Below are 12513 nucleotides of genomic sequence, written 5' to 3' on the forward strand. Positions count from 1 at the left end.
GGAATTAGGCACCTTGAAGATCTGGACCTTCATGATTTTGCTCACAGAAGGTCTAAGGCAGAGAAGCGGTGTTAGCCCTATGGACAGAATCCTAGGCTAATATATCAACTGACCATCCTTTTGCCTTTATGTTAAATTTTACCACCCAAAAATGATGGGTGTTATTTTCTAACTGCAGGTTATGTGGAAGTCACTTGCACTTTATATTGCTGACTGAAATTTGTTTATTTCTTCCCTTGTTTTTGTATAAAAGTCTTTCATAAATCACTGGTTGGCAAATAATAAAAATCCAAGATTATTTACTGGCTAAAGGAATATTTGCAGTGTCTTTGGCTACATAGTTCAAAGGATTTGTCTTCTCTTGGAAAGTAGCCCTAGAACTGCTGATCCTTAGCTGTAACATAAAAGCCGTCCCAGGAATGATGCTATCAGCAGTCCCAAAGGGCTAAAATGGCAGCTGAGGAGTGATATGCTAGTGGTCTTCCAGGACATTGTGACTGAGAACATTGCTTATGCCAGCATCATGAGGTACATGCAGGACTTGCTGTGTTACTCTGTGTCACTGGGACGTTGGTAAACTTAGGTCTTGAAGCAAAACCATCGGGAGGATGCAGTGTAGCCGTACTATTCTCAAAGGCTTAAAAGTAGTTTTCATAACCTCTCTTTTGCACATGCTATACCCAGCACAAAAAAATGTGTATGAATGTTTCCCCAGTTCACTTGTGACATGACAACTTGTGTAGGAGTCTTCATACTCATTCAGCTGTAATTTAAAACATCTGATTTGTAAACCCATAAAATTGAAGTTTATGCTGGAAATACAGACACACCCTGGCCTCTTACCACTATAGGATACGTGGAAAACTGGGAGATCATTTGGTGTGCAGAGAAGTAAAACCCGAAGTTAGTAATTGGCAGTTTCATTCTTAATATATACATGTTCCATTTGAATTTCATAAAAATCAGAGTGCTAGATTTTCTCCGTCTTCAAAACAGCCTGTGACTTTTTATTTAGCTAATACTTGCTTTAAGGTATGGTTGATGCTTTGGCTCTTCTCTCTTTAGTCTTGTCCAGTAGTGTCTTCCTACTGTGGAAGTCTGCAAAAGCAGCGGAGGTTCCCAGGTAACGAAATACCTCTCCGTGTGAGTAAGGAGAGCAGCACAGGCTGTTTACCCCTCAAGGTTTTCAGGAGGTTCTCAGGATCCTTATAAGCTCTTTTGGCATTAAAGACTGAGCTCACAAGCCCTGATTCAAAGCACTTAGTCAACGTGACCAAGAACTTTATGGCCCGAGGCACATTAAATCTAAACTGAAATTAAAGGCATCTACTGTCTCAGGAGCTAGGAGCTCTGTCCTGAGGCTCACCTGAGGAATACTTCTCTGTCTTTAAGCAAAAATACTGCAGTGTAAACAAGACCTGAAATATAGTGGTGTCCAATTTGGTGGAAGAGGAATGGAGAATTTCCTAATCCCTGCTGTAGTTCAGCTCTTTCTCTGGATCATGTTAAAGCTGTCTCTTAGTGGGATGGCTTTTGTCCCTCCTCTGCGAAGATACCGTGGACATGACTGCAGATTTAGTGAAAGAATATGCCTCTTAGGGCTCATTCATTAGCTGTGTAGTGTGGATTTTGCGGAGCGTGCAAGGCTCTCCGCAGTGTGCTTCAGGAAGAGGCAACTTTGAGCGCATGAGGTTTTTTGTTTTGAATTTCAGAATTTGCTCCTTTGAATACACAAGATTTGCCAAGTGAAAGGACTTAAAGAGAGCTTTCCATGGGGGATTTTCCTGATCTCCGTGATAAACTCCCTTCTCTCCCTCTCCCGGTTTGCTCCAAGTTTTACTTCTTGCTCAGAAGCTGTTGCCCTAGCTGGCCACAGCTGCTCACCCAGCCCTGGTCACAGCATTAGTTCTGAGACTTCAGTGACGATGTCTGTCTCAGCCTTTTGCTTGGTCTGGTTACTTCAGTATCTACAGAATGTTTTCACAAAGAAGCAGATGGTGGTAGGAGTAATTGGGCCGTAAAACAACATTAACAGCTAAAAACGCTTTTCACCAGAAAGGATTTTGCGGGCAGGGTGAGGGAGGTTCAGCACTGTTTTCTTGTTTTCTCTCCTGTGCATTCAACCCTGCCCCTTCTGTAGGTGGTAGCGCTCTGCGCTGTCTGCTTCCAGGAGATGAGCCCTGTCAGGTCAGTCACAAACATGAACAGTTGATGAATAACCCATTATAGAGTCACTTTTATGTTGACTCAGTGGACGTTTCCTGGCTTCAGAGAGAGTCAAGATAATGGCTAGCTTTGTAGAAAGAAAGAATCTCTAAAATGCAACATTTTTTTTCCTTTGTGACTTTTATTGCTTTGTACGCTGACATGTCTGAGGGAGGAAAACAGTGCCTTGTTGCCAATAATCCACAGCGCTTGGCACAAACGGTCTTTAAAATCTGGCACCGTGATGAATATTAATTCAGTTGTTTTCCCACAGAAGCTACTGATTAGTCAAGGCCAAGTATCACTGAGATGATTCATTAAAACCCGGCATCTGAGCCCACCTTTACTGAGCGGATCTGCTTTTCGTCACCACTGCGACAGGTGGACTGAATGTGTAATAAAAGGGGCAACTAAAATCCTAGAAAAGGAGTAGAGATAAAAATGCAGAGGGACCCCAAAGGCTGGGCTGTGGTGCAACCGCTTCCCAGCTTTCTGGGCATGGAGCCGGGACAACTAGCCAAGGAGGATCACACCCCGGGCAAGGGGCTCCTCCCATGGCTCAGACCTGGTATCCTTACCCCTGTGCCACCATCTCCTCACTAGCAGGCTTCCCAGTCCTGCTTGGCAACTGGTGGTATGGAAGAGAAGCACGGGACTACCGTGGCACCGAGGCTAGGGAGCACAGAGGCCACCGTGGTGTCCCCCCATCTGATGTGGGGATGGTGATGACTGTGGATGAAGTCTTGAGTCCCCCAACACACGGATGCGCCTCTATCAGACACCTGTGTGATCTAGCCTGATGTTAGCTCGCTGCTGTGGCTCAAGGGCAACATTTTGAAGTCAACAGACTATAAAACTTCATGTTGTGATTCTGAAAAGCCTTTCAACTGAAAAGGCTTAATGAAAAAAATCCCAATTTTTTCTTCTTTGTGCAAAACCCACTTTTTTCACATAGGTACTGCAGGGCTCTCCATGCATAAAGCAAATTGCAGTCAGTGCAGTGTATTCTGCTTCTTCTGGCTTTTCACTATGTTTATTGGTCTCTCTCTGCCTGAATCTTGTCTTGTTCCATCTAATAAAATCATATATTTTACTTCAAGGGAAATACTTTAGGTACAGCACAGGTTTAATTCAGACTGTACCAAAGAAACATTGAAGGGGATGATTGTCTGAGATACTGCAATAGGAGGATGAACAAACGATTGAAAAGGTCTTCCCATGTCAAACATCTATGATTTTAAATACTAAACGATCAAGGCAAAGGCGTTTCCTGGTGATTAATGACGGGCTGGGTGTAGTCATGTCTGGGCCTTAACCCTGGCCTCTCGTATATCCCTAGGAAATGCCCTGTGGCTCAGTTGTTTCTGCTGTTTTAAGCTACACTTGGTTTATGATTGATTGTCATTTTTAAAAGTACCTTTATGTTTATGGCTATTTTGGTGACTGCTCTAGACAGCTTTGTTCCTCTCTCTCGGGTCTGGATGTTATTCCTAAACTAATATAAATGTGCCTAGGTAGCAGAAGTGATGGAAGTTTAGACATACATATAGTAGTCTTATGCAGGTGTGATATAGCTGGTACACACGGCAAACTGCAGATTGTTTCATATCAAGTGTGGCCATAGAGCTAATGTATAGGATTTGTGCCAGCTGGGTAGCAATATTTACTTTCCATCTTTGCTAGATTGCAGTGTGCATTAGTGTTTTTGAGAATCAATGGCCAATAAGAATATGATGCATTAATGTTATAATGTTATGATGACTATGTAATGATAATCATAGACATTGTCACTGCGGTTGATGCAGTGTAAAGGCACTTTCTGCAGCACTGCTCTCTCTCAAGGAGATTGTATAGGTACCACACTGCACCGGTTATTACTGTAATACTGCCTTTTGAGCTCATTTGACATTGCGCTATTAATCCTAAAGATACTTCCAAGGTGCTGGCTTTCTGAAAATCCTCTGAAATCAGTGGCACTCAAGATTTCCTGAGTCACGGCCCAATTTAAAAAGCTGAATGTGTAAAATGTTGTATATTTGTTTTCTGAAGTTGTCGGTAGCTCATGGTTTTGTCTTGGGCGTTGGCATTGTCTCATCTCTGCACTGTAATCTGCAGTGAGCCCTAATGCCTGCAGAAACAAACTCACTTGCTAGAGATAAGCAAACCAAACAACCACCACCTTTTCAGTCAATGCAAACCTGGGGTCTGTTTTTGTAGTCCTTACCCACTCAACAGTCATTACAACAGGCGCATGGTAACTGATAGTCATAAAAGTAAAGTTTGCTGAACTGGACCAAAGTTGTTTGAGGTTTCACATCAGACAACTGAACTGATTTAAATGATCATTTTTTAAAGTGGAGGATGAAATATTAGCTGACAGATCTTAGCAGGTCTCGCAGATTCACTAGGCAATCACTATTTCCAGGAGTTTTGTAGCATCGGGACCTATAGCTTTTGACTCTCCTTAATTTAAGGTAATGATTTGGAGGTGCTCTATGAATGATTTAATTGCATGCATGAACCAGTAAGTGGGCAGATATGACCAAATAAAGTGTAACTTATCATGGCTGTAGCTATGATAGGGTAAGAACATGGCCCAGACAGTGTTTGTAGATAAATGGTATCTTTTATTAGATATATCCAGAGAAATAGGCAACTTGGAGAAAGACATGTGTGTGCCCAAAAGCTCTTCTTCCTTTTCTAGCTATGCTAGTTGGTCTGATAAAAGATATTACTTCCACAAATCTTGTCTTGCCTGCAATTAAATAAAATACTCCCAGAATCATGCTGTGTGAAAGATCTTTTAATTCATTTCAGATCTGCTATAGTTCCATTAAAACCAGTAGGAGTCTCTACATCCAGTCCCGTCTGCTTTGTTGTGTGAACAGGAGCGTTTTATACCGCTTCACAGCCTCTTCGTTCATTTTTTGTAGTAACTTAGCAAAGATTTAATAGCGACATATAATGAGGTTTTGTGTGACTGTGGAGTGAGGGGAAACGTATCTTTTGAATGTGTGAATTATGGAGTGTGCGGATTAACAAAGTGAGAAAGAGCAAAGGTATGTTCATAATAGCAATTGTTACAGTTAATAGCAATAGCAGATGGATTGGCCTGGCCTTTTCCATCTCTAATTCTATAGACTGTGCTGTTCTTTTCTAGTGGATGGTGAAGAAGAAAACAAAATAGGCTAGAAAGACTTTCTAAGCTCAAAACTAGGATAAAAATGTAACATTTTGAGGGCATGGGGAAAAAACCCTGTCTTTTGTGCTTTTTTTAAAAAAGCAGTAAGTAAAAAAGTATGAAATAAAACCGGAGAGAAATAGTAACTTCCTGATTATGAAAATTAAAATTCTTTTCCTTAAAAAATAGAAATTTATTCTGTATACTTAGTGTATCAAAAGGACATAGACATTGGTGTTGCATACACTCATGGTAGAATAAATATTCTTCAATTTTAATAATGATAAATATGTCCTTTATTACAGATGGAGCCTTACTATATTTTTTAGTGATTGCTGTATCTTTAAAATGGGAGGTTAGACTAGCAAAACCAAAACATCAACAAGATCGATTTTTAAACCAAAAAGTTTTTAAAACAGTGCTGAATTTCCCTTCCCACCCACTGTCCCTGGTGAAGGACCATACTGCACAGACTGTCCCACACAGAGGTAACATGGACACATCACTGTCCACCAGATTTTCCCTTGTGCTGCCCGGGAATGATCCCGTCCTATCCGCTGAGCTGGAGTACAGGAAAAATTACAGGATTTCACTTTTTAGCATCACGAACACTTGCCTTTTGTAGCCAGGCTACTTAGGCCAACTGCTGGCTATAAGATTCATACTTAAATATAAAAATAGGGCTCTTGAAGCAATTCGTGCTTGTAAGTACATGCAGGATAAGGGCCTGGGAACTTCCATGTTGATCCAAATGGGTCATTGTCTTTACGCTGTAGGATGTCTCACTAATCCGTTCAGTCCGGTAGTTTAAAAGTGAAACATCTATCAAAATCTCATTACTTTGGAGAGGATGGGAGCTCATGGATTATAAACCTTAATTTATTTTTATATCTTAAAATATGGTGCCGTATCTAAGCCATAAATTTTTACAAAACAAACTGCTGATGCATTTGAAAGACACAAATAAATACTCTCAGCACCATGACAGAGCAGTGATAGAGGGATGAGCAGGTGCGTGGGGTGAGGATGGCAGAGAGGTGGTGATGGCACATTGCTTTTGGAACTGCTACTCTTGTTGTTTTTGCAATAAGATGCCTGTATTTACTTGGAGGAGAGGAGAGAAGGTTAATGATATCGGTTCCTGGGAATACAGGCACTCCCCAGTGACTGAAAGGGAATATTCCTGGATCCACTGAAGATCATCATTTCACTCCCAAGTGTCTGCCAGCAGAAAGATATGCCTGTCTGCTTTCAGTTTAATATCATCGCAAAGCCCTGATTTATTAAATGGTGTCAAACTTCTTGACAGTCTTTGAGCCTGTGCTCTGTAGGTTTCGCTCGGTGGTGTAGGAGGCTGAAATGGCTCTCAGTGTACAAGACAGTATTTTACACTGAGCCGCACTGAACAGTCTGATCCTGCAAATCTAGGATCGTGCAGTTTATTTCAGAGAAGACTGATCTTGCCAAGTTTTGTGTGCCACTTAAGGGGAAATCTTTCCCACTGAGACCAACTGCTTTTTGGGGGTGAGAGTGATAAGCCCCTTGAATCCTTGTGAGGTAATGCCCGAACCTCTCGGGACAGGGCTCAGGAGATTTATTCAGTTGTATCATTTATAAGAGGTAGGGTTTGCTAAAGCACAGGAAGGATAGAAAGCTCAAAAATTGTGTTGGAAAGATTTGACAAGTAAACTAAAATGAAATACAACCATGAAACCTGTGATGGGAACAAGGGTAGGGGTCAGCGCTGAATTAATTTAATATGACTATTTCATTGAGTATATGGATAAGGATAAGGCATCGTTTCTGTAGTATTTTATTGTGTACTATTTTATTTTATTCTGTATTATTTTATTTCTGTATTATTTTTGCCCTGGTTACACTGGTCGTTTACGATTGGACTCTTCCTCTAATACAGTCAGAATAGCTTTGTTCCCAGAGATAAGACATGCAAAGTGAAGGTGATACAGATGGATAATGATAAATACATCTTCTTTGTTTCATGGTGTGGACAGTCTTCCCGTGAAGGTCACTTTGACAATGCTCCAGGATGTACTTGTGGAGCTGGTGACTTCTGCAACAAGAGGCCAAACGGCGTAATCAGATCTTACATCTGGGTGCTCGGCTGTCAGGGTTTCAGGAAACTTCTTTTGCTCCGTGATAGACCTGTTCTCACTGGGCAACGGGAAAAGCCTATGTGACTGTTAAAACAAGAGTGGAAAAATATGTATCTGGAATATGCATTGCTTTATCCTGCCAAGCCAAGTGTTTATTGTGGAGGCCAGACACATCTGTCCTTCTCCAACAGATATCATGGTGTTTCTTGGATTAAAAAGGCCGACTGTAGTGGAACAGTGGAAGAAATTGCTTCAGAAGACTGACTTATTGGAGTCCTATATCACATGGACCCTGTCAAAAAAATATTAGCCACAATAAAAGCTGACACTTGGGGAGATGAAAGCAATATTGCTTGATATTGTGATTACCTTTATGGCAACATGCTCAAGGTGGGCAGTGAGGAATTGAGTCCTTTCTTTGTTTGACCTGGGTGGTCAATATGATTACTGGGGATTTTTTTTGTTTTATGTAATAAAACATCTGTAATAAAAATTGAAAAAAAAAAATAGTTTTGGGAAAGAGACTGGAGACATGGATTGCAGACAGCTATTTGGGTCAAGGGGTTAGGTTTTTGCCAGGCTCCAGATGGGGACGGAGGGGAGGACAGGGGCTGGAAGCGATTCTGAAGCTGATCCCATCTACATTGCCCAGGCAATAAGAACAGCATCAATTTAGTGAGCTGCACCTGATCTGAAGCTTGGCGAGCGAGAGGTCGATATACGTATTATTCACTGTATAGGGCATTTCCGAGAATGCTGCTTATGCATGTGTGTTTGTTCTGAAAACTTGCAGTAAGTGTGAATAACAAAACTCATTACACTATCTTTGCATTTTCATGCCCTTGCGGATTTACTGGAAGATCTTGGAAAACAGCAGCTTTGGCGGAACAATTTAGTTATATCAAGGATAAGGAATTTTTGCTGGAAACTTGACAGGCACCAAATCACTTTCTTATATCCAGTTCTTTCAGTTACTTCTGTGGATAGCCTTACACTTGCTGTGGACAATTTTATATGCATGACATGTTTTAATGGTAGATAAACCCCCAAGTAAACTCCACAAAAGACCAAAACCAACCTCCCCCTGTATGTTTGGCTTATTTTTGAACAACCTTGCCCAGTTCAGGTGCCCTTGCTTATGCACACTGTGCCTAGCACATGGTTCTGTATCTTCTGCCATCAGCTGCCTAGAACATTAAGAGTGAAAGCATTGAAGCCGAGAAGAGTTTTGTGATTGTTTTCAAATGGTCCTGAATTTAGAGCCCTGGTGTTTCTTTAGTATTTTTGTATTGTTTTCCAATGGTCCTGAATTTAGAGCCCTGGTGTTTCTTTAGTATTTTTGTAATACTGATATGGCCTGTAGCTGATGGGGTGGAACAGTAAATTGTTGCGACCAATGTAACGTGTTGACAGTCTGATATCTAGGGATTTATACTAAGCACAAGTTACTGCTAATGGGCAAAATGAGAAATTATAACTTCTAATGTGTCAGATTAATTTGATGTACACCCAAGTCTGTATAAAAACCAGCAGATGCTTAGCATATATCAAATAATACTTGCACATTATTTGATTTTTGTTTCTGGTTCTTGGCATCAGCAGAAATAAGATTTACCCCTTCATTTATATAGCACATAAAGATTACATTATAAGTTAACCTAGAGAGTGGCCCAGCAATTTTTAAAGTATATGGGCGTAAAAATAACCCTGTTATGAAATAGGACGTGATGCAACACAACAATATTACAGCAGCTTAGTTGTGCTTGTTCAGAAGAAAGCAAATTATGATCGTTTGCTACAGAATAGTGGATATTCTACCGCTCTTGGTTATTCCTGGGCCCCCAGCTTCTAGAAAAGTGAAAGTCAGACCTGAAGCAGCCTTTCATTGCTGTTCAGATTTGCAATTCAATGACGATGTTTGGGATACTATAGGGTATATTTAAACACAGTGCAAAGGTGAAGGGCCAGTTCTGCAGGGTGCTGAGTGCCTTTAACTGAATTGAAGCCAAGGTGTATCAGGGTGCTCAGTGTCTCCTCAAGCCCCTCACCATACCCTGAGGCACACAAGTTTATTTTGGTGGAAGGAAGCTGCAAGACGTTTGCAGCCAGTGAATCTGCACTGAATACTCTGCACTGGAGGGAGGTTTGTGCTCCAAGCTGGGGTGGTCCTGCAGCTGGTTTTACAGGCACTGACAGCGCCGACGAGCCAAGCAATGCAAGACTTGGGTGTTAAACTGCAGAGTGAGGGCTGTGATATTTTCCAATAACTGGCATCAATCTTATGAGCGTAGTCCACATTACTGCATCTCCTCCCCTTCCCTGTCCTGGCTGGGGCAGGATCAGCCCTCACGTATTACTTTCCAAGCTCAAAATCTTAAAAGAACATCGAAACATCGATGCTCTCCAACTGCACTGTCAAAAAATGGCTCTCCAGTCTATGTAAAAATCTTGGCTTGTAAAATCTTCTTAATTTCAGTTAAAATAAAAATATGTTAACATTTTGCCTTTCCCTATGCTTTTGGTTTGGCCTCAGAAGATAATTTCATATGTTACTGTAATTTTTTTCCAGAAAAGCAGATACCTTCTCTATTCCTCTACAAAAGCTTTATGCCACAATAATTTAAGATTTCCTCCAGGTTAGAATATTTCTGCATGTAAAACCCCTTTGAAGGTTTAAATAGACTGTAACTGAGTTTTGACATGTATTAGCACGTGTCAAGTACAGCAGTTATTAAGGGTGGTGGAGACAAGACACATTCCATCTCTCCAGCGACTGACTCGCAGGTGTCCCGATCACTACAGGCCACAAGCGGGCAAAAATCACCCTTTGTTGCAACAAGCATTAAAAACTCACTTTACCAACCATTTCAGCAATAGATTCAGTGAATGATCAGGTGAGGAATAAACTCTAGTTGCTGTCTTATAAAATCGTGTCCCAAGACCATGACTGGGAAAATTGCCTTTTTATTCCTTATGATGCAAATCTCTGCATCTCCTGTAAGGTTCGGCATCCACCCAGAACATATTTATAAACTATATCAAAGCATACACTTCCACAGCATGATCTGCATTAGTTCAATAGGATTTACTGAATTCTGTCCCATTCCTCTTCTCTTCTGTGTGAGCTGAATCTGTCTGCATCCAAACAACTCCTAAGAGAGAAATCGTTTGCCATACTGATGGATTTTTTTAATTCTTTAATTGCTTTCATTCATTTATAATGTCATCTCTCCCATAGCAGAACTAAAGGAGTGTGACATGCAAAAGGAAATACTCAGGACTTTATACTTTTTAAAGCATAACAGGTTTAAGCAAAGCCAGCTGACTTTCTGCACTTCTCTTCCCAGGGCACAGCTTCTGTTCTGCAGCGCAGGTCTGACAATGAGGAGTACGTCGAAGTTGGAAGACTTGGTCCATCAGATTATTTTGGTAAGAAAATTCAGCTTAGGTATGGTTCAGAAAGACAGGCACGTAGAGTTGTATCAAGTAGTTATTGTCTTAATTAGCGTTCTACTCTTTTACAAGCGAGGGGTTATGCGTAGGTCAGCCGCTGCTTTCAGCGATACTGAGAGATTTCAGTGAAGCTGAAACCATTCCTTGGTTTACACCAGTGTAGCTGACAGGAGACAGATCCAGAATCAGCAAAACAGTCTGAAAGCATTTGTTTTCAAAGGCATTTTACACGCATGCATTATGCATGTGTAATGCATTTGTACTGTCAACAGAATTATGTAAGGTGTCTATCAAGAGATATATAAAGGGAGATATTCTACAATCAAAGCAACTGGATGGTGGCTAGAATATGCACCCTCCGAAAAAGAGGCAGAGGGTGTGTGACAGCGTATTTATCCCTGTTTCCAGGTGAGATAGCGTTACTGCTCAATCGGCCCCGGGCTGCTACGGTGGTGGCACGCGGACCCCTGAAGTGCGTAAAGCTGGATCGGCCCCGCTTTGAACGAGTGCTCGGTCCTTGTTCCGAAATCCTCAAGAGAAACATTCAGAGATACAACAGTTTTATTTCGCTCACCGTCTAAATGATTCCTTCTGGAAAGCTGCCTTTGTGTGACGTTGTGCACTTAAATTTGCTCTGTGCAGCTCCGTAGCTTTATGAAGAAAAAAAAAAAAGGTGTGCATTTTATGTGTATTTTTTCTGTTTATGTCACGTACTGGATGTCAGTTCAAATCTCATGTATCATGTAAGTAGGAAGACAACTGTTTGGATAAGACTAGCTTTGGGGAAGAAGCTTTTGGCTTGCATAAAAGATTTTTACCTATTGTTGGATCATATAGCTTAAAACTGTGTTTTTAACTATCTAAAATACATACAAATTTCTATTTCCCTCATTATCTTTAAAGTTGGTCTTATTCACCTTTTGTCAAGCTTCTTTGATAAGAGATGTCCCTCTGCCTGTGACTTTTAAAAGACTTTTCACTGGTTGTGGACTGGAGGTTTCTGAGATCCCACAGGGTGAGTGGCAGTCACGCAGTTTAAGAGGGAGGATTGGAGGAAGATTTTGATCATTCCAGCAAGCCAGGGAAAAGTAGAGCTTTTGAGTCATTTTGTTTGTGGCTTAGATACAGGGGCCATATTCCTCCGTGTTACAAGCCCTTTCAGGTCTGCTTTGTAGGATATGCTAAGCCAAACAGCCTGCTCTAGTCTTCTGGGTGAAGAGGTCAAGGGACAATGGTTTGTAAGAATTCAGATGGAGCCTTTAGGACCTAAGTTATTTGTCCTGAGCTTTTGTTAAATGAAGGTTTGCATTAGATCCCTTAAAAGTCAACAGGAACTTCTCTGCTGAATTAAGTGGTCTTCAAAACATTTATCTGCAGCAGAGCGTCCTCAGCCACTTCTCTGAATATTATAGGAAATGCTGAAGATATGGTCCCAGGTGTATATCAGGGGCAACAGCAGCAGTTTGTTTTTAATAAGGTCCACTTAATTAAATTCAAATGCCTTTCTTTTAGCATATGACTAAATTTTAGGATTTTTTAGGATTTTCTGAAAGCCAAACA

The 12513-nt window shown here is 41.1% G+C and overlaps 1 protein-coding gene across 1 annotated transcript in view; it reads left to right on the forward strand.

Annotated features, from left to right (window-relative positions):
• LOC104074221 (cAMP-dependent protein kinase type I-beta regulatory subunit) overlaps positions 1 to 11909 on the forward strand; it is a gene marked incomplete at its 5' end in the record, with an annotated part of 81095 nt that extends 69186 nt beyond the window's left edge. The window contains 2 exons of the mRNA XM_009574276.1: positions 10848 to 10929; positions 11362 to 11909. Coding sequence (XP_009572571.1) covers positions 10848 to 10929; positions 11362 to 11534 — 255 coding nt within the window. The remainder of the gene's footprint in view (positions 1 to 10847; positions 10930 to 11361) is intronic.
• Positions 11910 to 12513: the final 604 nt, after the last annotated feature.

This window comes from Fulmarus glacialis, unplaced genomic scaffold (assembly GCF_000690835.1).
Source record: "Fulmarus glacialis isolate BGI_N327 unplaced genomic scaffold, ASM69083v1 scaffold15103, whole genome shotgun sequence".
NCBI lineage: Eukaryota > Metazoa > Chordata > Aves > Procellariiformes > Procellariidae > Fulmarus > Fulmarus glacialis.